Source organism: Tympanuchus pallidicinctus, unplaced genomic scaffold (genome assembly GCF_026119805.1).
Source record: "Tympanuchus pallidicinctus isolate F22 unplaced genomic scaffold, pur_lepc_1.0 scaffold37, whole genome shotgun sequence".
NCBI classification, from domain to species: domain Eukaryota; kingdom Metazoa; phylum Chordata; class Aves; order Galliformes; family Phasianidae; genus Tympanuchus; species Tympanuchus pallidicinctus.
Genome location: NW_026294755.1, coordinates 1,366,672 through 1,394,240, shown reverse-complemented (window position 1 = coordinate 1,394,240; position 27,569 = coordinate 1,366,672). Strand labels below are relative to the sequence as shown.

General features: G+C 55.4%; 4 protein-coding genes across 21 annotated transcripts in view; all 4 read right to left on the bottom strand.

Annotated features, from left to right (window-relative positions):
* Positions 1–4,664, bottom strand: RDM1 (RAD52 motif containing 1). Of its 8 annotated transcripts, XM_052699646.1 has the most exons (7): positions 4,549–4,664; positions 3,240–3,419; positions 2,987–3,109; positions 2,221–2,374; positions 2,025–2,123; positions 1,185–1,273; positions 1–647 (listed from the first exon to the last, which is right to left on the bottom strand). In XM_052699646.1, the coding sequence occupies exons 1-7, from the start codon at positions 4,633–4,635 to the stop codon at positions 546–548; spliced, it is 834 nt and encodes a 277-aa protein (XP_052555606.1). In that variant the 5' UTR covers positions 4,636–4,664; the 3' UTR covers positions 1–545. The 8 variants fall into 8 exon arrangements, 7 of the variants coding, with proteins under 7 accessions (XP_052555606.1, XP_052555603.1, XP_052555607.1 ...); XM_052699643.1 differs by lacking the exon at positions 4,549–4,664 and having other exon boundaries at positions 3,240–3,979; XR_008210395.1 differs by lacking the exons at positions 1–647; positions 1,185–1,273; positions 4,549–4,664 and adding exons at positions 1,420–1,510; positions 1,609–1,906 and having other exon boundaries at positions 3,240–3,988.
* Positions 4,665–4,725: 61 nt separating this feature from the next.
* Positions 4,726–8,092, bottom strand: LOC128088762 (somatotropin). Its single transcript, XM_052699551.1, has 5 exons — positions 8,083–8,092; positions 6,999–7,159; positions 6,468–6,584; positions 6,034–6,195; positions 4,726–5,023 (listed from the first exon to the last, which is right to left on the bottom strand). Exons 1-5 carry the CDS (start codon positions 8,090–8,092, stop codon positions 4,823–4,825), a joined length of 651 nt encoding a protein of 216 aa, XP_052555511.1. The 3' UTR covers positions 4,726–4,822.
* A 3,405-nt stretch (positions 8,093–11,497) lies between these two features.
* On the bottom strand, positions 11,498–16,030 carry CD79B (CD79b molecule). 10 transcript variants are annotated; one of them, XM_052699624.1, is made up of 8 exons: positions 14,603–14,850; positions 14,422–14,481; positions 14,333–14,377; positions 14,175–14,272; positions 13,527–13,838; positions 12,927–13,045; positions 12,640–12,681; positions 11,498–12,335 (listed from the first exon to the last, which is right to left on the bottom strand). In XM_052699624.1, the coding sequence occupies exons 1-8, from the start codon at positions 14,773–14,775 to the stop codon at positions 12,237–12,239; spliced, it is 948 nt and encodes a 315-aa protein (XP_052555584.1). In that variant the 5' UTR covers positions 14,776–14,850; the 3' UTR covers positions 11,498–12,236. The 10 variants fall into 10 exon arrangements, with proteins under 10 accessions (XP_052555584.1, XP_052555585.1, XP_052555588.1 ...); XM_052699625.1 differs by having other exon boundaries at positions 14,452–14,481; positions 14,603–14,849; XM_052699628.1 differs by having other exon boundaries at positions 13,527–13,749; positions 14,422–14,466; positions 14,618–14,636.
* Positions 16,031–18,073: 2,043 nt separating this feature from the next.
* Positions 18,074–27,569, bottom strand: part of SCN4A (sodium voltage-gated channel alpha subunit 4) — a 29,561-nt gene continuing 20,065 nt past the window's right edge. For both annotated transcript variants that reach the window (XM_052699622.1, XM_052699623.1), the window contains exons 17-26: positions 25,714–25,843; positions 25,401–25,555; positions 24,953–25,126; positions 24,326–24,448; positions 23,847–24,125; positions 22,607–22,660; positions 21,864–22,001; positions 21,537–21,641; positions 20,677–20,947; positions 18,074–20,543 (exon numbers count right to left, since the gene is read on the bottom strand). In XM_052699622.1, coding sequence (XP_052555582.1) covers positions 19,351–20,543; positions 20,677–20,947; positions 21,537–21,641; positions 21,864–22,001; positions 22,607–22,660; positions 23,847–24,125; positions 24,326–24,448; positions 24,953–25,126; positions 25,401–25,555; positions 25,714–25,843 — 2,622 coding nt within the window. In that variant the 3' untranslated portion in view covers positions 18,074–19,350. The remainder of the gene's footprint in view (positions 20,544–20,676; positions 20,948–21,536; positions 21,642–21,863; positions 22,002–22,606; positions 22,661–23,846; positions 24,126–24,325; positions 24,449–24,952; positions 25,127–25,400; positions 25,556–25,713; positions 25,844–27,569) is intronic.

The window sequence follows — 27,569 nt, the reverse complement described above, 5'->3', positions numbered from 1 at the left end:
CAGGGTTACAAAAAAATTTAATGAAAACCACGTTCTAAGTTAAAAAGGATCTTTGTTTTACATCCTAACGATGTCCCAGCTGTTCGGTACATCAGCGCAGGGCTGCGGTTTGTCTCCCTAAGAGAATTTCACCCCGAGGAGCATCACTTGTAAGTACACAGCTACTCCTGCTGGTACGACAGCTCTCGCTGCCTCTGTCTTTCTCCTGCTGATCACAGCTAACCCAAACTGCTCTGGCTTGTTCATTTTATTTTTTTCTGAGTGCTGTGCACATCTGTTATGCTGTCTAAATAATCACCACGTAGGTAAGCTTGCTTCCATATATAGCTGACCTGGATAGGCTGACAGGAAAACACCTTCTCTCCAGAAACATCATACATTTTTGTAGCTTAATTTTAGTAACTGTAGGTCCGTTGCCCATTTCTTTCACTGTATTCTGTATTTGGAGAAAAATAAAAGGTTGGATATGAGGTAGTTGTCACTGCACAGCTTTAGACTTTCATCCCTAACCAAACTTTTGGCAGTGATCTGAAGACAGAGCTGCGCTAATTGGATGGCAGCTCCCACACGGGGAGCTCATCATCCAGCGTCAGGTCAGACAAAACTTCTTCTTCGAAGTCCAAGGGTCCCCAAGGCAATTCATTGACCTGGGAAGAAAAATCCAAGCGTCAATTTCATCTCCTCAACAGATAAAAGAAATCGGGCGGACGTCGGCTGTTTCAGACACAAAAACAGCTCCTGTTTTAGTCACACTCGGTGAGAAAGGAAGGTTGTTCCTCTGGACAATAGGTGACTCAGTGCCATCAAACGGAGCAATGTGTCACAAGGTTCAGGAGCCACTTCCTTCATGCAAACTGCAGGAGGAATCGGACACTGCTCTGATGCATCACGTGAGAGCAAAAGAGCTGAGGACCTGCTGAGGGCTGGCAGTGTGAAAAAGCTGGCGTTCAGAATTCATCTCGCTGTGTGCGGTGACAACCAACGCTCCGTGCGTGCTGACAGCTCTCACAGTTACCTGCAGGGCTTCCCCCAAGCTTTTAGCAGTCATTCCCTGGGGGTGGCATAAGGCCATGAAGTGCATTTCTGGATGGGGAGTTTTATTGAAGCTCTTATTAAAAAATCACTGGGTTCAACCTACTGTAACTTGACTGGGATTTCCACTGTCACAGACGCTGTGCTGTTACCTGAACAAGCCCCTCCAGCTCCTCCTCTGTTAGGAAGTCTGCGGGCTCCTCTGCAGCCTGGTTGTACTCCACAGCCACTTTACCACTGTCTGGAATGGAACACAGGCAGAGAGCTGGTTGCTGTGTGCCAAGCCTACCTTCAGCTCCGCGTGGGGCAGCTCTACTTCATTACTGCTGTGATTCTAGAGTGGAGGAAGGACGCAGCTGAAGGGTTTGTCACGTTAATTACAAGGTGCAGGGGACAAGAGCAGGGGTGGTTACTGCATTGGGTAATGCTGCTGCTTCTCTGCAGAAAACCAAAAGGTTCTGACCGAACGGAGTGGAAACTGAAAATGAGGATATGGAACACGTTAATTACCGGGCTGTGTGTGTGATGGACCAGGAGGCACAAAGCACTGCAAAACATCTGTATCCAGAGACCCACCCTTCTAAGGAATGCCTTAAAGAATCCCGGGCAGGAAGCTGGCAGGTTAACGAAGTCCTGCTGGATTTAACAAAGCTCCTGCTCAGATGCTGCATCGGCACCACAGCACGAGGCGGCGCTCAGTGCGGAAGTCCTTCCTTTGGGAATGAGGATGGCGGCCCTGGCCTTGGCACACGAAGGTCTCTCCTGAAGCTGAATGATTGAGGGCCAAAGCACTCAGTTATCACATAATTCAGCGCCAGCTGAAGGCTCGGAAAACACCGGATGTGAAACCCAGGGAAAACACATCCAGCAGCTCCTGGGTAGGCACAGAGCCGTTCGTCAACTGAAATCTCCAATCGTAGCCCCAGAGACACTGAGGACAACAGAAGGGCAGGAACTGCTGAGTCCTTGCGCAGCCCCAGGCCAGGTCTTACCTAAAACCACAAGGAGAATCTTCTGAAAGGCGCTGGACAAAGCTTTGCCGACTGCGAGCTTCTGAACTCTTCCTGCAGCTGCAACAAACTGCAGAGGATCTGCGCTGGTGAAACAGCAGGTTAATGAAGACAGCCTGCAGATGAAGCACATCAGCTGCACGGCACTGGGGAACAAAATCAAGTGGCCAAAACGAACCTTCACCATTGCCAACGTCTGCCTCACCCAGCCCAACTCCCCGGCTCCGTACCCCATGGTTGGGCAGCGTTACTTCCACAGCACACAGGTATCTCACACATCGCTTCTTCCCCACTTCCTCGTTCTCATCATCAAAGCCAGACAGGTTCTGCAGCTGTGGGAAGGCCGCAAGTCATTATTTGAGATTCAAGAGGAAGGAGGTGTTGTGACTGAGCGGCCACAGCGTGGCACAGAGCTTTTCTGCACAGCGTGGCAGCGTGGGGGGGAGGCGAGGTGGGGATGCTGACTGTTTTGACCCTATTTTAGAAATGTTTCATAGTCTCAGTCACCTCAGGAACTCAGCACACAACAACAAGCTCTGGCACGGCTTTATTCACTGCATGAAAACCCGCTGCCCCCACGTGCACAAGCAGAAGCCCAGCCAGTGCCTTTGCCCACAGCAATCTTCTCCCCTCAAGCTTTCAAAATAACCCCAAGCCCCAGTTCCTGGGGCTGTCCTTGTTATTTGCTGACTGGAGGACAATTCTGTTCACTCCACCAACTGCTTTTTTTATGGGATAAATGAGGGGAACATGGGAGAACGAGGGGAAGGCAGATGGCAGAGTGACAGGGATGTGGCACGGCGGCGATGAGCTGAGGGCTGGGCTTTAGGATCCCAGTGGTCTTTTCCAACCTTAATGGTTCATTGAGTGGGCATGCTGGTGATGGGCTGATGAGCTCAAAGATTCCAACCTCAAAGATTCTAAGACCATAAAGGGCCCCTTACCGTGATGATACGGCTGGACCAGCCGTTAAAGCCCAGGTAGTGGTTGGCCAATTCCTGGCACTTGTTGCTGTTGAGAGCAAGGACTTGCTGCTGAAATCCCTTCTGCTTGGTGCAAACACAAACCTGCTCAGGGAAGAAGCGAGCAAGTTAGCACAGAGAGCATCTCCCAGATCAACAGATCCACCCAGAGCTTCTGCCCTGCTGCTCAAGGTCCCGGTGCTGAGGGATGGCACAGCTTGGCCGTCCTCCTTACCTTCATTGGAGAGTTCTGAAACAGCTTTTGCCCGTTGCACGCCTGCTGGGCTCTGCTGGCATCTGCAGCTGAGTAGAACTTGATGATGGCATAGCAGCCAGGCCCTGCCACAGCAGCATTGCTGTGTGCTCGCACCGAGTAGAGCAACCCAAATTTTGAAAACACTGAAAGCAGGGCATGCTTTGGAAACAAACAAACAAGCAAACAGAACAACAAACCAACACAAAAACACAAACAACAAACGAACCAAGAGAAAAAAGTGCATCTTATAGAACATCCATGGGTGCCCAGAGGCTGACCAGCTCCTTCCCTCTGCCCTCTTGCTTTCTGAGGGCTTTGCTGAAGCTCTGTTACACACTTTAGCAGCTTCATTGCAGCTCTCTGACACTTTGCTGCTCTCTCAGCAGCTCTGCTTTGCAGACCAGAGGGGCACAAATCTCCCTCCCCTCCCTCAGGATTGCCCAGAATGCCTCAAGGCAGTTAAAATATGATCCAAACAATACAAGGCAATGAGAGGTGGGGGTGAGGGTAAAAATTACATTAGCATGAAGGGAACGTAGTGGGAGAATTGGTCAGTGCAACGGGGGAACTGAGCTGTTATATCCCCCAGCATCACCCTTCAGGGCCAGGGGTCTGGGCTCCATTCCTCAGCCCCAAGAGGGGCCCTGCTCCCCAAACACAGCTGTAGCCCCCATCCCAGGCCTTTCCCCAGGCCCCCGATCCCATCCTCAGCTCCTGATCCCCATCCCCGTCCCTGCCCCAATCCCAACCCCAATCTCATCTCCAGGCCCAGTCCCCAGTCTCAGGCCCCATCCCCATCCCCAATTTCACGCCCTGACCCCATCCCCAGCCCCTTCCCCAACCCCAGGCCCTGGCCCCATCCTCAGACCCCAGGCCCAGGCCCTGACCCCATCTCCAGGTCCTGACAACCCCAGGCTTCGATCCCAATTCCCCACCCCCAGGCCCCAACCCCAATCTCAAACCCAGCCCAGGCCTCAGCCCCATCCTCAGGCCCAGTCCCAATCCCTGCTCCAGGCCCAGGCCTCGCCCTCCGCACCCCCAACTCAGCCCCAGCTCCCCACCCCCCAACTCCATCCCCAACCCCCCCAATCCCATCCTCAGCCCCAAGCCCCCCCCCCCAGCCCCAGGCCTCAACCCCAGGCCCAGGCCCCGACTGCAGGTCCTGACAACCCCAGCATTCGATCCCAATCCCAATTTCCACCTCACCCCCAGGCCCCAACCCCAATCTCAAACCCAGCCCCAGCCCTGAGTCCCAGTCCCCACCCCCAGGCCTCAGCCCCATCCCCACCTCCAGGCCCGGCCGTGGCTCCAGCCCCCACACCAGCAATGTCTGTGCGCTGCCCGCAGGCACCCGGAACTCCAGCACCTCCGCCATGCCCGCTCCTCCTTCCTCCCTCCCCTTTACCAGCCCTCAGCCCGCCCCAAACCCTCCCTACGTCCCCAGCCAGCAGCCACCAAACAAAGCTCAGCGTTGCGGGATTTTATTCCTCGTGTTTTTGGTGTTGGGGTGGAGGGGAGGGGGGAGAATGGGGCCGTCAGCCGCGTCGCGGGCGCGGAGAGCCTCAGATGTTGCAGTTGCTCTCCCCAAAGCGCCGGCACTTCATCACCTTCAGGTAGGTCTCCACTTTGTGCAGGTCCTTCTTGAAGCAGGACAGCAGCCCGTAGTTCTTCAGCAGGGCGTCCTCGCTGCGCAGGTGGATGTCGAACCTGTCGTAGGTGGGTCTGAGGAGCTGCGGGCCCCGCGGGCTGCGGTCCTCCAACTCCTGCGGGATGAGAGGGCTGCGGCTGAGCCAGGGGCTGCTGGCAAAGTGAGGCTGTCTTTGCTCCTGCTTTAATGGTGAACAAAGCTCTGACCCAGCCCTGGGCGTCATGGAGCTGTGAGCTGCAGCCCCTGCTCACCCCGCGGGGCTCGGGACTGTTTGGGGTGAGTGAACGGTTCTGGGTGCTCTGGGTGCTCAGGAGCTGCACTCGTATCGATGGACGGCAAAATCTGGAAGCGGTGCTGCATGTGGAGCTGCAGCTGGAGTGTGATGGGATCACGGCGTGGTTGGGTTGGAAGGGACCTCAAACACTGCAGGACTGTGGAATCACAGCCTGGTTGGGTTGGAAGGGACCTTGAAGTTCGTAGTAGCATTGGATCACAGCATAATTGGGTTGGAAGGGACCTCAAAGATCACAGAAGCATGGAATCACAGCACGGTTGGGTGGGAAGGGACCTCAAAGCGCCCCCAGTCCCACCCCCTGCCATGGGCTGGGTGCCCCCCACCAACTCAGGCTGCCCAGGGCCCCATCCGTGGCCTTGAGACCTCCAGGGAAGGGGCACCACAACTTTTCTGCACACAAATGTCAGGACACAGGGTCTGTTTGCTCCCAGGCCTGGCTTTTCTAGTTATTTAGGGTCTATAAGATATAAACAATTGTCCGTGCTCAGGTGGCACAGGTGTGGGTCTCTAGCTGTGGTGATGCTGAGCACATCCAAGAAAGGATTCTGACAAGAAGCAACATCATTCAAAATAACAAAGCGAAACTTCATCATGGAGCTGTTAATGTTGGGAAGACCCAAAGCCCAGCCCCAACCCACCGCCCCCGTCCCATAACCACGTCCCTCAGTGTCACATCCCCACCTCCAGGGCTGGTGAACCCCCCCCAGCCCCTTGGGCAGCCGTGCCAATGCGTTAAGAACAGCCCCTGTGAGTCTGGGCGCTGCGTTCACCTAAATGTCAGGGAAGAGAGAAATATCCGAGCGCAGGCCCCCATCGGGACGCAGACTTACCCTCATCAGGGCTTGGATCCCTTCTTCCAGGTCCTTTAGTTTCTCAAACACTCTGTCTGAGGTGCCGAAAACCAAATTGTTTGTGAACACCTTGCTTAGGTATTGCACGGGGGTCAGCCAGGACTGGATGAGAACCAGTGAAAACCGAAGCAGCTCCATGTCCTGAAATTACCAAAGGATTTCAGAGCTGTGCAGTGAGGTGTTCCTGCAGTGCTGCCCTGCTCTCCCTGAAGCAGCCCGGAGGAGCTGAGCGCCACCACTCAGACCCGAGTCCCTTTTCTGAAGGCTTTATTTAGGGTGGGAATAGGATTTCCTGCCCGACCCGTGTCTTTCTGCAGGCAGGGTGTGAAGAGGAAGAATCCCGGGAGAGGGGCCACGTGGGAACCCTGTGTTCCGTGGAGCAGCGCTGTGAGCGCCGGGGGGAGACGACTCACCGATTTCTGCTGGGCGTCATCCTTCCCTGTGGGAGCTGGGATGGTTTCCGAGTAACAAAATGCGGCCTGGGAGTTTTTGTTGGTGTACCTCTGGTCCTCCGGAATGTAGGTGCGTTCCTGTGGAGACACCCCAGAGACATCAGAGCGTGTAGGAGAGAAGAGCACGGACTCTTTCCTCTCTCTTTCCTGACAGGTTGCAGGAAGGAAACGTGGCTCACGATGTGCTGTGCAGGACTGGCAGGGGGGAAAGCGGAGCGCAGCACTGCTGGACTTTGGGATCTGCTCTCACTGAGGCAGAGGGCTGAGGTGAGCACAGAACACACGGACAGGAGCAGGGGACTCCTTGCAGGAGGAGGCAGAGAGCCGTGGGGAGGGCGGGCTGGTCAGTCGTCAGCTGTCCTGCCCCATGCAGACCCTTCCTCCTCCTCAGGAGACACAGCTGAGAGGTCTTTGCTTGCAGGAATGTAGGCAGGGTGGGAAGCCACGGCGCGCTCCTGGCAGCATCAAGCTAACAAGACGGCCAACACTTACGAACTCTTTGTACGTCTCAGCAGCCAGGAGGTGGAGGTGCTGAGCCCTCAGCACAGCGTTGGCAAACAGGTTGGAGAGGGGCATGGCAGGGAAGGTGGCAGCAGCGCCCTGCTGCAGTCCCAGCGTGACCACAGCAACGAGGAGAGGAGAAAACCACGAGCCTGCAGCAGAGCAGAGAGGAGAGGGGTTGCAGGAGAGGGGTTACCTGTCCTTTGGTGGCACCTGGGGATCAGCGTTGCGCCCACCTGTGAGTGCAGCCCCCCACAAAACCCCATCCCCTCTCACTGGGTGCGCCCCTGATGCTCAGGAATCATTGTTGCTCCATGGAAACTGGAGTTCATCCCTTTGCTTTCCCCTCATGTTTTTCGGTAGGTTTCACCTTCCCGAGCAGAGCACGGGGCGCCCTTTGGTGCCTGAGCAAACAGGACTGAGAGCAGTGGGTGAGGAGTGGGAACGGCTCAGCTGAGCCTCTGCACCGTGCTGCTGCCACTGCACTGCCTCCAAGGGACGAGAGGTGGTTGCATTGCCTGCGCTGTGGCTCCCTGGGACCCAGCTATGATCTGGAGGTCACTGCCAAGCCTGAAGGTTATTAACCCTTCACATCAGCTCACACCAGTGCCCACTTTCACAGGTTCATCTCAGTGGAGGTGAACTGGAGTGGAGGAATGCTCTGGAGCCTGCAGGACTTGGACAAGAGCGGGATTGAATTGTTCTCTTTGAAGTGCCTTTCAACCCAGGCCATTCTGAGGGTCTACGATTAGACATCACCCTGATCTCTGTTCAGAGCCTTGGAATTCAGTTTTCGTATCCCTGGCAGCACATGTGATAGCGATAACTGTTACAGCTCTGCTTTGCCTCGTTCTCTGTATTCTGCAGCTCATTCCTGCCCCTTGCCAAGGTTGGGCTCAGGGTTACCTGACTGTTCGTGGTATGAAGTCACGCTGTAGGGAAAGATGTCCTTTGTCACTGATCTGTAAGCTGCCACGTTTTAATTCGGAGCCCCCCAGCGCCGCCCCACCATCGCGTCCCACCACCCGAAGCGCTTTGATGGCACGTCTGTTCAAGCTGAGGTAAAGCAAAGTACCTGGAGCCATTCCTGCCAGGAGAGCTGCTCGGGAGCTGCTGAGCGTTTCCTCCTTTCATCCAGGTGATGATGCCAGGTCAGACACCCCTTATATAGGGGGCTCTGTTTAAAATGGATGGGGCGTTCGCCATCGCTGCCACCTCTCCATATCCCCTCCTTGCATAAATGCAGATGTGCTCGCCATGGTGCCACCTCATTCTAGTCATTTATACGGAGATGCAAAGGTTGGGGAGGATGTTTGCCTGGGGATAAAATTAGTGCTGAACTTTTTCTTCATATTCTGCTGTTTATTGCAACCAGAGGTTGTACCACCATTGGAAAACCCATCCCAAATCTGTTCTGTGCTTACACGGGGGGATTTCCCGCACAGGTAGAAAATCCAGCTGGTTTTCCTGCCCGGTTTTTCTGCCCCGCAGTTCACGGGGCCGGCAGGGCAGCGCAGGGGACTTCTGGCTTAGAGCAGGTGGGATGGTTCCCCATGCAGTGGGGTTAGGATGGGTGTTGTTAGAAGAGCCTCACAGGCAGTGCTCGCTTGGATCCACCTGCCCATGCAGAAGCCAGTGGCAGAGCTCTGGGACGTCTCTCAGCTCCTCCTTTGGACAAAGCTTTGGGGTCAGGCGATGGCAGTGATCCCACAGCCTCGTGCTTTCTTTGTGAGAAAAAACCAGCAGTCAGCTGCTTTCTGCTTCTGCCCGGTAGGAATGAGAGCCGGCTCTGCACCTGGGTGTCCTGGTGGACGACAGGTCGGCCATGAGCCAGCAGTGTGCCCTTGTGGCCAAAAAGACCAATGGCATCCTGGGGTGCTTTAAAAAGAGCGTGGCCAGCAGGTCGAGGTGATCCTCCCCCTCTGCTCTGCCCTGGTAAGGCCTCATCTGGAGCACTGCGTCCAGTTCTGGGCTCCCCAGTACAAAACAGACAGGGATCTCTTGGAAAGAGTCCAGCGGAGGGCTGCAAAGATGGTGAGGGGCCTGGAGCATCTCTGCTATGGGGAAAGGCTGAGTGAACTGGGTCTGTTCAGCCTTGAGAAAAGGAGACTGAGAGGGGACCTGATCCAGGTCTATCAGTATCTGAGGTGTGGGGGGCAGAATGGTGAGGCCGGACTGTTTTCAGTGGGGAGTGGAGACAGGACAAGGGGAAACGGCCGGAAACTGCAGCATAGGAAGTTGTGCAGCAATGTGCACAAGAACTTCTGTACAGTGAGGTGACGGAGCACTGGAACAGGCTGCCAGGGAGGTGGTGGAGTCTCCTTCTCTGGAGATGTTCCAGACCTGCCTGGATGCCGACCTGTGCGACCTGCTGTAGGAACTGCTTTGGCAGGGGGTTGGACTCAATGAGCTCTGGAGGTCCCTTCCAACCCCTACCATTCTGTGATGCTGTGATTCTGTGATTAAGCAGAGGAGCGGTGTGGAGAGGAGGAAGAGAAGAAGGGGAAGAGCAGAAGCCCCAGCGCGCCTTTCCCTGAGCCGCACGAGGCGGAACCTGGGGTGGACGACTGCAGGAGGGCTTTCACTCCCCATAGGGCACCGACAGCACTTTGCCCCCCTGGCTGGGGGTCCAACCTGCCCCTGGTTGGGCTCTGATTTCCAAGAGCAGCATCATCACCGCAGCGCAGGGTGTGAGAGCTCGTTAATAAACGAGCTGTTCCGAGAAGCCCCGCGTAAATGTCAGTCCCTCGAGGAGAGGGAACAGTGGGTCCTGCAGCTATCAGGTATCCGGTCACCCAATAGCCAGCAACATCTGGGGGTGTTTTTCTGCTCCGGGCTGTTTAAATATGCCCATGTTTGTCAGAGGTGAGCAGAGCAGCAGGCACCCCGGCTCTGCTGCTCTTAGCAGTGAAGCCACAGCAGCGGCACCGAGCCCCGCTGCCCTGCTGCCCCTGCAGCCCTGTGAGTAAAAGCACAGCATGAAAAGCCAACCCTTTCCATCTTGCAGCCAGGAGGTGCCACGTCCCACACTGTGCACTGCCCTGGAGGGCCGTTTCCCCCCCTACTTGCATTCAGTGGGGCAAAAGGCGGTGTGTCACTGAGATTGCATGCCGCTGCCACAGTGACAGTTGCATAAGCAGCTCTCAGATATCAGCTTGGCATTCTGCTGCCTTTCACGTGCCCACGTGTGCAACAAAGGGTCGTGTCAGAAAGCAGCGTGACGCTCAGTGTCCTCCAAAATCCTGTTCTTATTTGAAATAAGGAATCTTCTTCCTTCCCTTTTCCTTCCCTTCCCGTTTCCTTCCCTTCCCTTTTCCTTCCCTTCCCGTTTCCTTCCCTTCCCTTTTCCTTCCCTTCCCTTCCCTTCCCTTCCCTTCCCTTCCCTTCCCTTCCTTCCCTTCCCTTCCCTTCCCTTCCCTTCCCTTCCCTTCCCTTCCCTTCCCTTCCCTTCCCTTCCCTTCCCTTCCCTTCCCTTCCCTTCCCTTCCCTTCCCTTCCCTTCCCTTCCCTTCCCTTCCCTTCCCTTCCCTTCCCTTCCCTTCCCTTCCCTTCTCTTTTCCTTCCCTTCCCTTCCCTTCCCTTCCCTTCCCGTTTCCTTCCCTTCCCTTTTCCTTCCCTTCCCTTCCCTTTTCCTTCCCTTCCCGTTTCCTTCCCTTCCCTTTTCCTTCCCTTCTCTTTTCTCTTTCCCTCTTCCCCTTTCCCCCTCCCTTTCCTTCCCCGGTGGTCCCACATCCTCCTGCTTTGCTGCTCTCACCCCAGCAATGTTTGGCAGAGGAGGCAATGTTCCCTGCAGGTGTGTGCGCCCAGCCCCCCCCCAGTGCTGGATACGAATCAGGCCATATCACAGAGCCTGGGCTCTACATCCTGGCCCACACTTATTTACACCGACTGCGCTTTAAATGCAGACCTATTTCAGTATAAAACTACAACAAAACCCCTCTCTCTGCTTCCTAGAAGCTAATCTAAGCGTTTAAAATAACGCAGCAATGCAGAAATATTTATTTGCTTCTGACATTTCAAAGGAAGCTGAGGCCCCGTGCTAAAAGCAGCCGGGCAGCAGAGCGGAACTGGGGTCACCGAAACTGCTTTTGTCACCAGTGGTTTCCTCTGCAGGTGCAGCTGCAGGCCCTGCGTGTCTGCGTGGCTCTGCTCGTTGGGTGACTTGTTTACAGGGCAGAGAAAGCAGTTGGGCGCTGGGAAGGCTGAAACGCTCTCCTTCCTCTTCCATTTCATTGCTGGAAATGGCGCCGAGGGCTGAGCCCTGAAATCCTGCACAGCTTGGGAACCGGGGCTCGTTTCTCCCTGCTGAGCAGCCCTGTTTCCTCACGGTTTGCCCTCAGGCTCTGCAGGCTGTTTCAGGAAGCAGCGCAGTCCCCTCTGCTTCTCCTCAGGCCGAGGCGCAGTGAGCTGCCGCCCCACGAGGGACCTTCAGCCCATTGCCACCCCAACACCCCCAGCGCCAGGGCTGGGCACGGTACAACGCAGCTCGGATGCCTGCAGGCGTGCAAGGTGGGAATTCACCCTGCACCTTTATTAGGACTTGAAAGAGCAGTTGGACGTTTGCGTCCCGCTATTTACATCCTTCCCATCACAGCTCCTCCTGGGGAGGAGAAGCCCTCCGTGTGCCCGTTGTCTCCCTGGTCTTCCCTCAAGTCTATGGGATAAAACAAGGCACTTGTGGAGGATCCTCCATCTCAGACAACAACCAGCTTCGTCAACTTCCAGCTTGGCCAACTGGACGCGTCTGTGGCTTGAGAGAGAACGCGGTGGCCCCAGATCTGCCAGCCCCACGGTGCTGCTCGCATGGCTCCCCTACCAGGAGCACAGGGCTGTGGGGGGTCTCAGGTCCTTGCAGCGTGGGGGGGAATTGTGTCTGTCCATGGGGTCACCAGCGTAGCACCTTGGTGGCAGTAACCGTGCCACAGCTCAGCACCGTGGTGTGGGGCTGCCTGGCATTTGGGGCTGCTGGGCTCTGAGGTTGGTTCCTAATATCTATGTAGGGTTTTGGGGTTGAGCAGTGGGGCAGGATGGGCAGCAGCCAGGGCAGGACAGTCTCGCTTGCGCAGCTTGGATGCGACCAAGCAAGAGCTGAGAGGCAGCAGGACCTGAGCTGTGTACAAGGCAGCTGGAGGTGGTGGCACCAAGTCCTTGCAGGTCCGTGGTGGCACCAGTGTGGTGCTGCCATGGGGAGGTGCTGCTGATGCCATCCTGGTGGTGGGGGCAGCACCCCTCACTCCTCTCCTGGGTGCTCCCCGACCGTCCATTTGGCCTTCATGTCCCGGAAAGGAGTGATGTCCTCGTAGGTGGCAATCTGCTCCACCTCCAGGCCCTGCCAAGAAGGAAGAGGTTGGGATACGAGGAACCCCCAGCGGGGATCCATCCCTGGAGTGTTTCCCCAGGGAAGAAAGCAGCTTCTGGGATGGGAGGAGATGGTGATAGGTGGGTGAACGTGCATAGAGCTTGGCTTGGCTCGTATCCACAGCTCTTTATGGCCAACGTGCATCAAGCACTGGGGATGAACGTGCCCCGTATGCCCTAAAAGGCTGGTGGCAGACACCCATGAGAGCACAGCTGGCTAGTCCAAGGGTCAGGCTGATTTTGTAGAGGTGTTTTGATCATTCATGCAGCATTACCTCATAGGTGTGGTCTTCCTCAGGGCTTTCCTTTCCGTCACCCTATGGAGAAGAAAGTCACGGGCTGAGTGTCAGCAGCACAGCGTGCTGTGGGGTCCTCCATCCCCTGCCCCAAGGCCAGGTCCCACAGCCCCCACAGGCAGTCCCACTCCCCATGAAATGCTCCCATTCAATGGCCCCAAACACAGTCTTGCACTTGCTGCCTTGCCCAGGCCGTGGGGCACCACTGGGAGAATGGCAGTGCCAAAACCAGGGACGGCCCCACTACTGGGGATGCTGTCGCTCACCTTTTCTAGGAAGAGGAGCATGGGGACGCTGATGAAGATGACCAGCAGGATGGTCTGGATGATGATGATGGTGTCCTTCAGCGTGTTCCTGTTCTGGATCTGCTGGATGTTGCTGCGACCTGGGAGCAGCAGCACAGGGAAAACCCCGAGTCCCCTCTCTGTGCCGCGCTCCCAATGGCTGGGGACACAGAGAGGAGGGGAATGGGACGATGTCCCCTGGGAGAGACCAGAGCACTGCAACCTGCAGGGGCTGGCATCGGGGGCCAGCTCCACTATGGGACGTCCTGAGCAAGAGCAGGAGCAGGGAGAGTGTGGTTTGTGCGAGGAAATGTCTGGGATGTGTCTGTGAGATGGGCAGACTGCATGCAAAGAGCCACCTGCTGTGTGATGCAGCACCCACTGCTGATCTGAAGCCCATGTGGGCAAACCCGTGTGGACAAACCCATGATGGCCATCCCAGACAGGATGGCACATTTTGTGCATCCAACACAGGGAGAACTGGGTGCACAGGAGCGTGATGTAAGGTTTACAGAGTTGGGAAAAAGGTGAAAAAAAATGGAGAAGCAAGGGAAGTGATGGAAGCGATGGGCTGCCACTCACTCATGACTCTGAGCTCCGTCCCACACAAGTAGGGCTGCCTCTTCTCCTCCGTCAGGTTCTTGCTGTCGCACACGTAGATGCCGTTGTCCTCGTAGCTGATCCTGAAGATGGTGAAGTTGATGTAATCGTTTGTACTCTTGATGCTGAAGCGATCGGAGCTCTGATCCAGCGCTTGGAACTCCTCTCCATCCGCCGGCGCTTTGTACCACTGCATGGCGTGGGGCTGACGGGTGTAGCAGATGAAGTGGACAGGCGTGTTCTTCTTGGCAGCCATGTAGCGGGGGTGCTGCCACAGCCCGAAGCACCCGCTGCCTATGGGGGACACGGGTGGGCACGGCAAGCCGGCAGGCTTTGAGTGCAGACTCATGGTTTTCTATGGGAGCGGCTTGAATGGAATGGGTTCTTGGTGCTCCCACCCCTCTCTTCCCGCACCTCGTCGGAGGTGTGCTCCCAAATGACAGCCCCGTTATCAGAGAGGCAAAGCGGATCCGGCTGTGTGCCCGTGTGGGGTTGGGGATGTGCCACGGAGGAGGGCACAGCCTGGAGAAGGGCTTTGGGGCACCTCCAGCTCTGCTGGGGACGGGCAGCCCCACGGATGGGAGGCACCGTGGGGACGTGGGGAAGAGCCCGACAGGTTGGAGGTGTTACCTGTGCTGTTACTGGTGCTGTTCCCGTCTGTTGGGATCCCACCTGTAGGATAGGAGAAGGGGCCTGAGAGAGTGGACAAGGGCCCGTGTAGGACAAACCTGTGTAGGACAAACCTGTGTAGGACAAACCCGTGTAGGACAAACCTGTGTAGGACAAACCCGTGTAGGACAAACCTGTGTAGGACAAACCTGTGTAGGACAAACCTGTGTGGACAACCCTGTGTAGGACAAACCCGTGTAGGACAAACCCATGTAGGACAAACCTGTGTAGGACAAACCCATGTAGGACAAACCTGCGTAGGACAAACCTGTGTGGACAACCCTGTGTAGGACAAACCCATGTATGACAAGCCCACATAGACAAGAACATGTAGGACATGTAGGACTGTGTACGACAAACCCATGTAGGACAACCCTATGTAGACAAACCCATGCAGGACAAACTCATGTGGGACAAACACACTTTGTACAAGCCTGTGGAGGGCAAAACCATGTAAGACAAACCCACGAAGGACAAACCCATATAGGACAACCCCATGTAGGATGAGCCCTTGTAGGACAAACCCAGGTAGGACAAACAAGCCCTTGTGGGACAAACCCATACAGGACAAACCCACGTGGAGAAGCCAACACAGTACAAAGACTTGTAGGACAAATCTGTGCAGAACAAACCCACGTATGACGAGCCCAGGTGGGATGACAAGTGCTGTGCATGCCCACCCCACATGGGACAGCGTGCTTTGGAGCATCAACCAGGACCTATGGATACAAACCCTTCTACGCCCATCCCGTCTCCCGAATTTCCTCTGGGTAGGCAGCTTTCTGGATGAGATCCCACCCAAACCTGCCTTTGCTACTCAAGCTGGGGACCCCCAGCACTGCAGGCACCCCGGTTCCCCTTGCTGCAGCTGGGCAGGAAGCACAGCTCTGTTTACTGCGTCGCTTCAGTGCCCACCTCCATCTGCTCTCTGCCAAACCCCACTGACTCCTCGCTGTGCAACACACAGAGCCTCCGAAGCCAAAGTCCCTGTTGCAGCGAGTCCCTCAACGCCACCCCAAGAGCTGTAGTGAAACCTGGTGACCAAAACCCTGCAGGGCTCGAGTGGGCACCCAGCAGAAGCCCTTTGGGGGAAAGACCCCCAAGAAAGGACCCCCGGTCTGAAGATGGGGTGGGAGCTGCTGCTGGGTTTGGGGGTTCCCTGCTCTGAGCAAGAGGGGGAGGAAGGGGACAGGAGCCACCTCCCGGCTTGGAACGCTGATTCTGCCCAAACAGTTCCACCCCCAAAAACCTTTTTGCTCCCGTTTCTCCCCCTCTCCTTGCTGCTCAAGCTCATGGAGCAAAGGGAGGTGGCTTGGCTGCGGCTTCAGCACTGCGTTGGCCTGATTTCTTCCTGTACTCTGATCTCTGAGGGTCGTAAATGGTGAAAAAGAATCCTTTTTTCTGCCCCTTGGCCACGAAGGCTCCGCTGCTTCCAGCTGCCCACCAGCTCCCATCGCCACCACCCGCACCCATGGTCTGCCTTCTCGCATGACCACAAACTTTAAAGCAGATCCATTTGGATGTGGTTGGCTGGATGGAATCCCGTGGTGCACGAAGCGTAGGGACGCGTGGCGCTGCGTGCGCTTCCTCACCGCTACGAGCCTCTGCAGCACGGAGCCCACGCTGCTGCCTACCTGCAGCCACAGCCAGCAGCCAGAGGTTGGCCTGGAGCACCCACAGCCTCCTGCAGAAATCCCCCATCTTCTCGCTGCGGGCGGCAGGACAGCATCCAGGTCTCAGCCTTTGCACGGCGTTGCTCCGACCTCCGCACCCGAAAATGGCGAAGTGCTGCTCTGCGCACGGCGCTGCCTTTCCTGCTCATGTAAATGGGCTGCAGCGGGGACTTTCCTTTGGGGGGGTGGTTTTGAATGCAGCGCAGACGCTGCGGTGGCCGTCCCTGTGCTGGGCAATGCCAACCCTGGGCTTGCAAAGCTACGCGGGGACCAGAGCCGGTGCTGTCCCTATGGCGAGCCCAAGTGAGGCAGGATTTGGGAACAGGCTGCCCAGGGAGGTGGGGAAATCACCATCCCTGGAGGTGTTCCAGAACCGTGGAGATGTGGCACTGGGAGGCATGGGGGGGTGGGTTGGGGTTGGACTTGGAGATGTTGGAGGTCTTCTCCAGCCTGAATGATTCTACACGTGGGCACAGTTGGACGGGTTGGGGCTGGACTTGGAGATCTCGGAAGCCTTTTCCAACCTTAACGCCTCAATGAATGAGCGTGGTGGGATGGGTGCACCTCCAAGATCCCCAAGTCCAACCCCAACCTGTCCCTACCACAGAATCATTCAGGTTGGAAAAGGCCTCCAAGATCACCAAATCCAACCGCCTCTTCCATCCTGGATGATTCTGGGCACGGTGGGGATGCGCTGCGCTTGGACTTGGGGATCTCGGAGTCTTTTCCAACCTTCGCAGTTCTGTGGTTCTGTGTGGGGACGTGGTTTAGCAGCTTGGTGGGGATGGATGATGCTTGGACTTGGTGATATTAGAAGTCTTGTCAGTCTAAAAGATGTTGTGGTTGTATTGTTCTACGAGTGCACGTGGTGGGGATGGGTTGGTGACCGGGCTCGATGGTCTCGGAGGTTTTTTTTTGACTTTAATGGTTCAACCATTGCACCCCAGGGCTGTGCCCACCTCTTGGCTTTGACTCAGATCTGTGGTTCCCCATCACTGTGCCACAGTGAATCTCCAAGTGCAATGCTCTGTGAGTGAGCACTGGGCTGTAACTCCTTGCAAAAACACCTTGGGGTGCTTCTGCCAGCCGGGCTGGTCCCCAGAGCCCAGCTTTGCCTCCTGGGGGCCTCCCCAAATGCTCACCTCCTGCAGGTTGTTTCCTTTGTGCCGTTTCTGAGCCAGCCTGTGTTCAGGGGAGCAGAAATAAAGATTTCTTGAGAAACTGTGGCCTCGGGAGGGAAAGAGATGATGGGAGAGGTGCCTCCTCCCTGCAGAGCAGCACAGCATTTGGTGTAAAAATACAGCTGGGACACAGGGTCCCAGGAAGACAGAAGAAGTAGAGATGCCCCCAGAGTGGGACAAACTGTGCTGTGAGCGGTGCAGAGCCGCTGCTGGGCAGCTGCATCCTTCCCCAGCCCTTTCCTATTCGTGGTGGCTTGGATTTCACTGCTGTCCCCCCTGTCTCTGAGTGGGGAGAGGGATGCTGGCTCACGGCACCCCTCCCTGCAGCCCTGTGCCTGCGTGGGGGCCCTGCTTGGATTACACCAGCCCCTGCATGAGCTGTTCCAGCAAAGTGAAAACAGCACTGAGGCCGTGCCACGTCCCATGGGGACCTCAGTAGGTCCTGGGGTGGCTCAGCCTTCAGCACGCATGGATGCTGGAACATCCTTCACCTCCTCCCTGTGATGCTGAGCTGCTGCCATGTAGCCAGTGGGACGGGTTCAACTCCACCCACAGATTCCAGTATGGGGCATCTCAAGGCAGTCTACACCTTCCATTCACCAACCCTTCTCCTTGGCTGGACCCACGGCAGCATCTCCTATAGCCCCTGTAGAGTTAGGAGAAGACACCCATGTGCTGCTCTGGGAGTTCTGAGGGGGATTTCAGCCCAGAGGTGTTGAGCAGCGCCATACTGAGGTCCAGAGGGTCCCCAAATCCCCCTTCTCTTTGTCTGGACCAACAGCTGCATTTCCTATAGCCTCTACGGGGCTGGCAGAGGCACCCAGCAGCCCACGGTTCCATCCATGAGCAGCTCGGGGCTTTCAGCCCAGAGGTTCTGGACGGTGCCCCATTGGGGTCCAGACCCATCCAGGAGGCCTCTGGACCCCAGGCAGAGGGAGAGGTGGGGAGATGATTCCCCCTCCCCAGTGGTATGGAAGGCACTTCCCCCCCTGCACACACCAACGCGTTTGGTGTCGTAATAAGAGACCGTTCACGGTTGTTTATTTTAAGAAATGTACAAAGAGAAATGGCTTCAGCTCGCACAAACTCTGCTCTTTGGCATTTTCCCATCACCGACGACACGTACATAGAAGCAGCATTCATGGTGAACCTCAACCCGGGCTGGAAAGCGCCCGGCCGAACGCATGGGGACCCACCGAGCTCTATGGGGTGCCACAGGGCATCCGCAATGGCTGGGAGCCAAAACCAGCCCGAGGAAGAAGAAAGAATAATAATAATAATAATTAATAATAATTAATCATAATAAAAAACAGAAAAGAAAAAGGAAAAAAAAAAAAAAAAAAAAAAGACAGACTCTTTGGCTTCACGCAGCAGCCCTTGTTTTAAGTGGAAGAGGTTTTGGTTCGTGGTTGTTTTGCTCTCAAGACTTACGGGGCCCCATTTGAGCAGCTCAATGCAGACCATCCCCAGGCCCCAGGGATGCGACTCGTTAGCTGACATTAATTTCTGCTTTCCGTGGGGCTCAACGTGGTTTTGCTGCAGGGAATTCCCTCCCCTGCCCATGGCTTTCCTGCCACAAAATCTGGATGGAACGGGAAAAACAGGAGCAGGAATAGAAACGGAGTTTACATTCGAACCGTGGAGACCTGAATGATTCATGGCGCGTATTCGGAGACCTTTGAGGTCTGATCTTTAACCCTGAGAACGCACTGGGGGCGCTTCGTTTGGGCGATGCAAACAACTGCTTAAGACATCACTGCACTTCCTTCGTGCGTACCAAAAATCAATGCACAGAGCTTATGAAAAGATCCCGGGGAAAGGAGCGACTTTAAGACTTGGGAGTTCTTTGCTCACATGAACCTTTCCGTAATTGTTCTCGATGTTATTTCACTTGGCTCATCTTCCGCCCGCCGCCCCCTGGGGCGGTCATACGCAAGGAATTGTGAAATAGCATTAATGAACAATTACCCGCAGTGAAAGGACAGCCGTGCTCGTCTGTTAATGTCTGAAAAACGTCGTTACCGTGATTAGATCATTTCAAAACTAAGATGCTTCTCACCAACAGTAGAGAGATTTCACATGTCAGAAAAATATCCAACTCTTTGCGAGCGCAGTGAGCTACAAAAAGGATCGTGAGATCCCGCTCAGAAACGAAGGTGTCAGCTTGAAACATCTGAAATTAGCTCAGCATCTAAGACCTACCGACCTGAACACGGGAGGCTTCTTGAAGAGGAGATACGAACAGAGTCTTTTCAGATGCCAGGAAATGGGAGCTGCTCTCTGTTACACCAACGACTCTTTCACGACGCGCTGCCCACCCGCTGGCTTTGCTTCTACAGGAGCACTCGGAGTCTCTGCGCTCGGGACGGGTGCGAGATCAACAGCAGCGCCCACCTCTGCCTCGGTCCCACTGTTCCCATACATCTCGTGCATTTTGGTTGCAATCAGACCTTCCTTCTCAGGGGCGTCCCCAATCAGTGCCTCCTCATCCCTGCTGTGCCGGTACATGTAGGATGCCTGCTTGACCGAGCGCCTCAGCAGGTACCTCCGAAACGCCCGCTGGATTTTCGTTGCGCACACCTCCTCGTGTTTCCTCTTCAGAGTGGTGGTGATGGGTTCGTAGGAGACCTTTGAGGGGTTGGCGGCCATGAACTTCTCCTCCATGGTGTCCTTCAAGGCGTCCATCTCTCCGGAGTCCCCCAACACTTCCTTTGTCAGGGCAAAGAGGATGTCCAGGCAGTGGATTTTGTCCCCGGCAACCATCGGTAAATCCATGGTGATCAGCTTGATCTTGTTTGGCTTGGGGATTTTGAGCGGCTCCTGCAGGGTGTCCACAAAGTCAGACAAGGTGCTGTACGCGATGAACTGGGTGGCGTCCGGGTCAAATTTCTCCCAGGTTTCATAAAACATATCGAAGTCGTCCTCGCAGAGCGGCTCGCTGCTCTCCTCCGTGGCCACGTTGAAGTTCTCCAGGATGATGGCGATGTACATGTTGACCACGATGAGGAAGGAGATGATGATGTAGCTGCAGAAGAAGAAGATGCCGATGGATGGATTGCCGCAGTTGCCCTTTACTGAGCTGCCAGGATTCTCCAGGTTGGGGTCGCAGTCGGGGGGACCGCTGTTGAGGATCGGGCTGAGCAGCCCATCCCAGCCTGCCGACGTGGTGATCTGGAAGAGGCAGATGATGCTGTTCCCAAAAGTCTCGAAGTTGAAGATGTCGTCAATCCCCGCCTCCTTCTTTACGTAGGCGAAGTTGGACATCCCGAAGATGGAGTAGATGAACATGACAAGGAAGAGCAGGAGGCCGATGTTGAACAGGGCAGGGAGGGACATCATGAGAGCGAAGAGCAGCGTCCGGATGCCTTTAGCGCCTCGGATCAGCCGGAGGACGCGGCCGATCCTCGCCAGCCTGATGACCCTGAAGAGCGTGGGTGACACGAAGTACTTCTCTATGATGTCTGAGAGGACGATGCCTGTGAAGGGATGAAGAGGAGGTGAATTTGGCACGCTCTGCGCGTGAGGCAGGGAGGTGAGGTGGCAGGGGGTGTCCTTGGCTTCCCCCTGCCCACAACACTTCCATTATCCAGTGGAACCCCTTGTGCTTACCTGCGATGGAGAGGATGACCACCACAAAGTCAAAGATGTTCCAGCCGATGGTGAAGTAGTAGTAGCGCAAGGCAAACATCTTTAGCACACACTCTCCAGTGAAGATGACGATGAAGACCAGGTTGATTTTGTAGAGGATGTCTGTTTTGGTCTCGCTTTGATCGTCTGTTTCGACCATCATGGTCACCATGTTAAGACAAATCAGGATCATGATGGTTATGTCAAACACTTGCTTGGTAACAAAGTCAAACACCATCCCTTGAAACTTGTTCTGCCATAGGGGTGATGGTGGAGAGCCAGACGTGAGGTGGGAACACGGGACACAAACACACACAAAACAAAGACACAACAGAAAGAGAAGAAGGAACCAGATTTAGGAGTGTGCAGGAAGAGGTGGGGGAGGATACCCAGCACCTGGAACCGCTATGGCCAGGAGGCGTGAGCACAGGGGATGGTTGTTTCCTAAGCATATCCATCAGGGCAACAATGAACCCGTGGGAAAACAGCTCACTTGAGCTGGGAAAGCCCAAATCACAACTGCGTACGTATTGGGTGGACCGGTTTCCTTTCTAGGAGCAATGGAAGCTGACGTTTCCTTGAGACTGATTCCTCTTGGAGAGGAGGTGGAAGAAAATCCTCAGCCCCTACAAAAAAGCTCTGCGGGCCCAGGGCTGAAGAACAGACCCAAATGAGGGCGCCAGAGACGTGAGCCTCTTCTGACGCCCCAACTCTTGGCAAGGTCCTTTCCAAGGAGCCAAGAATTGGCTTTTCGTGGTGGAAGAGCTCATCCCCAAACCCACCCTGTTCACTCTGGGACAGTTGGTGGCTCACTGTTTGCCGTGGGGATTCCCCCAACGTACCGAGGGCCTGGGGATGGGCTTCTGGGGTTTCTTGGAGCCGAGCTTCTTCATGGCATTATAGTATTTCTTCTGCTCTTCTGTCATGAAGATGTCTTTGCCTCCAAAGTATAAAAGGAATCGCCACTGTTAGCCTTAGGAACTCACCTCTTCCTTCCAAAAACCACACCACGTTACACCACCCGCCACCCATCCATTTGTCCCATGCTCTTTGCTTCTTTGTTCCATCTTTCCCAGATGTGTGGAAAAATGATGGGAAAGGGTCACAGTGGGGAAAAGGGAGGTCAGGCTGCTCCCTGCTGTCCTGGACCAGACCCAGAAAATACTTATCTTTTTCTTCTGCTGGTTGAAGTTGTCGATGATGACGCCGATGAAGAGGTTGAGGGTGAAGAAGGCTCCAAAGATGATGAAGATGACAAAGTAGATGTACATGTAGAGGTTGATCTCGTACACTGGCTGCTCTTCAATCTGATCGGGTGAGAAGGGAAACGTGTCCCCAGGTGTCCAAGCGCGTCCCCAAGCCCCCAGACAAAGGGTCACCATACCCAGACCGAGCTGGGGTGGATGACAGAAACCCTTTGGCAGATGTGGGGTGGGTTGAGAGGTTCCCGTGGGAGCAGGGACCACCTGGACAGCGGGACAAAGCGCCCACAGCCTGCGCTATGCTTCTATGCTTCTATGCTCACTGGGCTTGGGAGTAGGGAAATGCCTGCGGCATCATTTAATTCTGCTCCATATTTCAGCTGGAGCATCCCAAGATGTTACAGTTCCCAGTTTCCAGGGGAGCTCTTGGCAGGGCAGAGCACTTCTTTCTCCCCAGACAGATTTCTGCCTGGGTGCTCGGCAGCTGCAGATGGGGCGAGCAGAACAGCTGCTTGCTTCTGAAGCTAAAAAAGGCACCAATATGCGCAGGGTGTGGGTGTGCGGAGCAATGGGGCACGGGCAAATCTGTGCTCCTGGAGGGAATTGGGGAAATCCGTTCTGCTGCAGCATGCCATGGCCGTGGTCTGGTACAGGGACGTATTTTGGGATGGATCAGCTGGGTGGAACCGGCCTGGTGCCATGTCCCTCACCTCACGTGAGTCCACAGCGGCGTACATGATGTCCATCCAACCTTTGAAGGTCGCCTGTGGGGATTGGGAGAGAAGAGCAAGCTCAGCAGGAGGTGCAGAGGGCTATGAAGGGAACGGAAGGCAATGGGGACTCAATGGGGGTTTAGGTTGGGGTTCAGATGGCAGGGGGAAATTTTTCACAGAGAGGTGGCGAGGTGCTGGCAAAGGCTGCCCAGAGAAGCTGTGAATGCCCCGTCCCTGGAGGTGTTCAAGGCCAGGCTGGATACGACCCTGGGCAACCTGATCTAGTGGTTGGCAACCCGGCTCGAGGCAGCGGGGTTGGAACTGGATGATCTGTGAGGTCCCTCCAGGCCCAACCATTCTCCCTCCCAACCCAGTCATTCTGTGGTTCTGTGATTCCATCCCACTGAGGTGGGGGCGTACTGCATCTTTTATGGGCTTCTGCAGCTGATTTGTTAAGCAAAAAGCCTGAACTTCTTATTTCCTGAGTCTGAGGAAAAAACAAGCCTTGAAGAGGAAGCTGAGTTTATAACTGGTTGATCAGTTTGGGTTCTGCTTTAGTGCTGCAACCACTGGTTCCCCCGGATCCAGTGGGAGTCACCCAAAAACAGAGCCTACACCAATATTTTTATTAATGCTGTGGTGGCAGAAGTTCCCCTTCTGCTCGCCTTGCTCAGCTGTGCTGAGTTTGATGGCTGCATTCACCCATGGCCAACGCTCACATGCTCTTTTTTCCAGTCGTCATCTTCCCCATGCAAAACTCCTGCAGCCTACGACTGCAGCAGACCCCACTCCATCAAGAACATCTCCATGCAGGGAGGCTGCAAAGGGGGAGTGGGAGTCTCGATTTTGGGAAGACTGAGAGACAGGTCGAGCAAACGGGGGGCTCAAGTTGCTCTACGCCCCTGGGTCGTGCATCTTCCTTTTCCAAATAATAGTGCTTAAAACTCTTTCTCCTCCTTGCTCCTGCATGCTGTGTTGTGGAGGATTTCCTGCAGCCTCAACATTGGTGCTTTGGGTACTCATCCCCAACAGTTCCCTTGCTACACTTAATTCTCCCCTCCCATCTTCTATCTTGCCCCTTTCCTCCTCGAGCCTACAGAATTTTGGGGTTAAATTAAATCTTGAAGCTAAGCAGCAGCCAAGAACCCTGATGTGGGCCTCAGAGTCGCATCCCATTTTAACCTTGATGCTGTTCACCCCACGCTGTGAAATGGCTGGCTCAGTGATCAGCACGTACCACCTGCAGCAAGGACAGGTATCCCAAGCCCACGTTGTCGAAGTTGACTTTGACGTTGACCCATCTGACCTCGTTGGTGTGCAGGAGAGCCATGCAGTCGCTCTTGTTGTTCACCACACTGATCTCAAAGAGGTCCCCCGTGGTGGTGTTGACGCACCGGTAGTACTTCCCTGCGAAGAGGTTCACCCCCATGATGCTGAATATCAGCCAGAAGATGAGGCAGACCAGCAGGACGTTCATGATGGAGGGGATGGCACCCAGCAAGGCGTTTACCACCACCTGCAAGGAGAGGCAGCCATAGGATCACAAAAGGCCTTGAACTGGATCATCCGGCCCGAGTCCTGGCTCCGCACTGCACCACCCAAACCCAAACCCTTCCCTTTGGCTGTGTTCAATCCCACCGATTTGGAGGCCTCCGAAAGCCAGCAGGGATGGATTCCCAGTGGAGGTCACCAGCAAGGGACCAGCTCTGCACCTACCCTCATGCCTTCAAATCTGGACAGGGCGCGCAGAGGCCTCAGTGCTCTCAGTGTCCGCAGAGATTTGATGGCTCCCAGCTCAGAGTATCCCAACCAGTTGGCTGTCAGGCTGACGAGGGAGACCTGGAAGGAGCAGCCCGAGGAATGAGTAGCATCTCAGGTGGAAGAAAACAGAGTGTGAACCATGTGCTGGCATCTCCAGCCCTTCTCTCTTCCCAGCACGTGGGCATCGTGCTGCCTTGCAATGCAGGGACTGGCTTTGGGTCTTTGGGTCTCTGGTGACTGGGCTGCCAGTCCCTTCTTTTTGGGTAGGAGGGTGGAAGTGATGTGGAACACGGAAATACTGGGCAGGTAAATGTTTGCTTGGTGGGAGAACCTGTGTCCCTTCCCCCCTCTGCTGGGCTTTGGTACAGCACGGCGTGCTTGGATCGCGCATAAAGCACCAAAAGGGTTTGAAAGGCTTCCCGCAGCCTGGAAAAGGGGCGGCCCTTCCTCCCAACCACCGTGAGTTTAAACCATGGTCTAAGCCCTCATTCCCATACAGGCAAGGGCTGGTCAGCAACGACTTCCCACAACCCCCTAAGCCTCTAAGGATGACCCTGTAGGTGCTCATTCAGCACCACTTACGTCGACGATGAGGAAGTCCAGCCAGCACCAGGCGTTGGTGAAGTAGACCTTGAAGCCGTAGGCCACCCACTTGAGCAGCATCTCGATGACGAAGATGTAGGAGAAAACCTTGTCAGCGTACTCCAGGACGGTGCGGATCACCTTCCGCTGCTCGATGTAGATGTCCTCAAAGGCCTGGAAGAGGCACGGAGCTACATGACAGTCGTTCTTCCATCAGACCCGCCGCACGGCTCGGTGCGTGACCACATCATCCCTACTTCCCTGGGGCAACTTGAAAAGTGGAGGCTGAGGAGGGTTGTGCAAGGCTCTACCACTGCAGGGCACCTGGAGGATGCTTAGATCCCCTTGCACCGAGCAGGCACGGACCAAAAGGAGTCTTAGCTAGAACATCTGGCCTGCAGCTGCTGCAGAGAGGAGGGGATGGGGAAAAGGGAGGGATGGGACCTACCAGCGCCCCGCTGCTGAGGAGGATCATGAAGACGATGAAGGTCTCAAACCAGTCGTGCTCCACGATGCGGAAGCAGGTTTTCCTGATGTTCCACCAGATCTTCCCTCTGTCACTGGTGACGTCCACATGGAGACAGGGAAACCTCTTGACGCAGCCTGAGGGTGGAGACAGAGCCTGGGTCACCTCCTCAGCACTGTGCCGTGTTGGCATTTCAACCCTGTTTGGAGATGCCTGCTCCTGGGAGCCATCTCCGAGCAAACGGGAGGATTTGGAGCTTTGGATCGCCCCTCTGCAGGATGCTCAGAGCTCTCACCTTCGGTGAAGCACTCCTCGGGCTCGTTGCTCTCTTCAGCCTCTTCGGCCACCTCCTCCTCCTCGGGCAGCGGTGGCTTGTAGTCCACAGTGCTGCACAGGGACGAGGTGTTGTCACTGGAAAGGGGGTTCTGCAAAAGGAGTGGGGGATTCAGGATGGTCAAGGTGGTGATGCCGGGCCAGAGGATGCTCAACAGATGAGTTGGGAGCAAACCTTCTGTAGGGAATGCTCATGTATGGCTTTGAACTTTCCTCCCAAGGGGGGTGAACCCCACGGAGAGGCGCCATCAAGACTTGCTCAATGGGAAGAACAGGCCTACTGGATCCTCTGGCGTGGAAACAACCACACAGTGCCCTGTGGTGGCCACTGGATTTTTTGTTTTTGATCGCCTCCAGCCAACGCACCGTATTGCCAGTGCAGGCATCAGCCCTTCTCCTGATGGGGGCAAAACACACAAGAAATTAGAAAGCTGAGGGAATGTGGGCTGCTTTCAAGGAGACACTGCCAGTAATTAATCCTCAGGTGTCTCTGGCTCCATTTCTACACGTGGCAATATTCCTAAAGCTTTCCAGCTCTTGGCTGGTCCCCAAAACCACAAATCCCTGCTTGCCATAGATTTAAATCCAACATAAAGGAGTTATTTGACACTGGGGCTTTATGTGAGTAGGATGGAGCTGACATCTGCCGTTGGGGTTTTATGATGGACTGGTCCACCCAAGTGTTGGTGTGATGGAAGGAGCCTTGCCCAAAGGGTTGGGAGCCCTTTGCTTGGAGGTTGCTCTGAATCTCTTTCCAAAACAGCCCTGAGAAAAGACATTGGATAATGAGGGTTGTAAACCTGGGGGCATCAGCAATTCGTGGAGTTGGACAATCTTTGCTCTGCATCTGGTTTCAGAGGGGCCGCTGTCCTCATCCTTCCTCCCATCCTATCACCACCCCCTGCGCTGCTCTCCAGCTTCGTGTGCCCTAATGAATGCACTTCTAATCACCCTATGGCATAATTAGACCAGCAGAAGCCCGGTTGGCCACTGTGGCACTCTGCTGGCTCGCAGGGCTTCTGGGCTGAGGTTCACCCAAGTTCAAAACCCGTGTTCCAAATAGCTCTCCCTGCATCGCTCAGCTTGGCTGCCTTCCCAGACACCACTCAGCAAGGCTGGAGGGGCTGATAACGAGAGAAAACCCTGGCATGCCTCTGGGACTGTTTTACCTCTTAATTATTATTATTATTATTTTTTTTTCTGGCTGTTAGACAAGAAGGAGCAAATCTCGAGAGCTGCCTGTCCCAAATGAGAGCAACCAGGAGATCTTGCATAGGGTTCTCATAGGGAGGAATGAATGCAGGACGGTGTCAGCTTGCATGGAAGGAGATCATGCTGCCCTGAGGTTGGTGGTGCGTAAAGGAGATCCTCCGTCCTCCTGCAGGCCGAGGAGGACCCCAAGATGGGGATCATATGGGGCATCACCACTGCTTACAGCCCCACAGAACACAGCATGCCACCGGGTGAAGGCACTGCTTTGGGGGCAGCTCCCTGCTGGGTCCTTGGGAGGAGGGGAGGGGCAGGGATTAGGAGAGCTCAGCTGTGACCCCGGGGAAGGACAGATGGAAACCACCTGCCTCCAGGACACACGGCAGGCAGAACCACCAGGGAGCTGGGAAACAGCGCTGTCAGCCAGGAGCCCCACAGCACCCCGTGCCCAGGGCAGATTTGGTGGCGTGGCCTCAGCAAGCAGCTGCTGTTAAAGGGAGGAGTGTCTGTCAGCATTTTCTGAGCAGCTCATCCAGAGAAACCTCCCAGCTCGTCGTTGTCGCCGTGTTCCCAGCGCAGGACTTTGGCTCCATCTGGAGCTGATCAGCG

Bases quoted from the DNA above. Each gene is read 5' to 3' on its own strand.
- RDM1 (XM_052699643.1), bottom strand. From the start codon at position 3,611: ATGAAGCTGCTAAAGTGTGTAACAGAGCTTCAGCAAAGCCCTCAGAAA. The intron at 2,375-2,986 runs GTAAGGGGCCCT...GCCTTCCCACAG, and splicing joins GGTCCAGCCGTATCATCACG to CTGCAGAACCTGTCTGGCTT. The intron at 2,124-2,220 runs GTTCGTTTTGGC...TCACCAGCGCAG, and splicing joins AGACGTTGGCAATGGTGAAG to ATCCTCTGCAGTTTGTTGCA.
- LOC128088762 (XM_052699551.1), bottom strand. The intron at 6,585-6,998 runs GTAAGTGTTGGC...GTGTCTCCACAG, and splicing joins CTGAGACGTACAAAGAGTTC to GAACGCACCTACATTCCGGA. The intron at 5,024-6,033 runs GTAAGTCTGCGT...CTCATCCCGCAG, and splicing joins GGATCCAAGCCCTGATGAGG to GAGTTGGAGGACCGCAGCCC.
- CD79B (XM_052699624.1), bottom strand. From the start codon at position 14,775: ATGGGTTTGTCCCACAAGGGCTTGTTTGTCCTACCTGGGTTTGTCCTA. The intron at 14,273-14,332 runs GTTTGTCCTACA...TGTCCTACACAG, and splicing joins CACAGGTTTGTCCTACACGG to GTTTGTCCTACACGGGCCCT. The intron at 12,682-12,926 runs GTGAGCGACAGC...TCTTCTCCATAG, and splicing joins TGCTCCTCTTCCTAGAAAAG to GGTGACGGAAAGGAAAGCCC.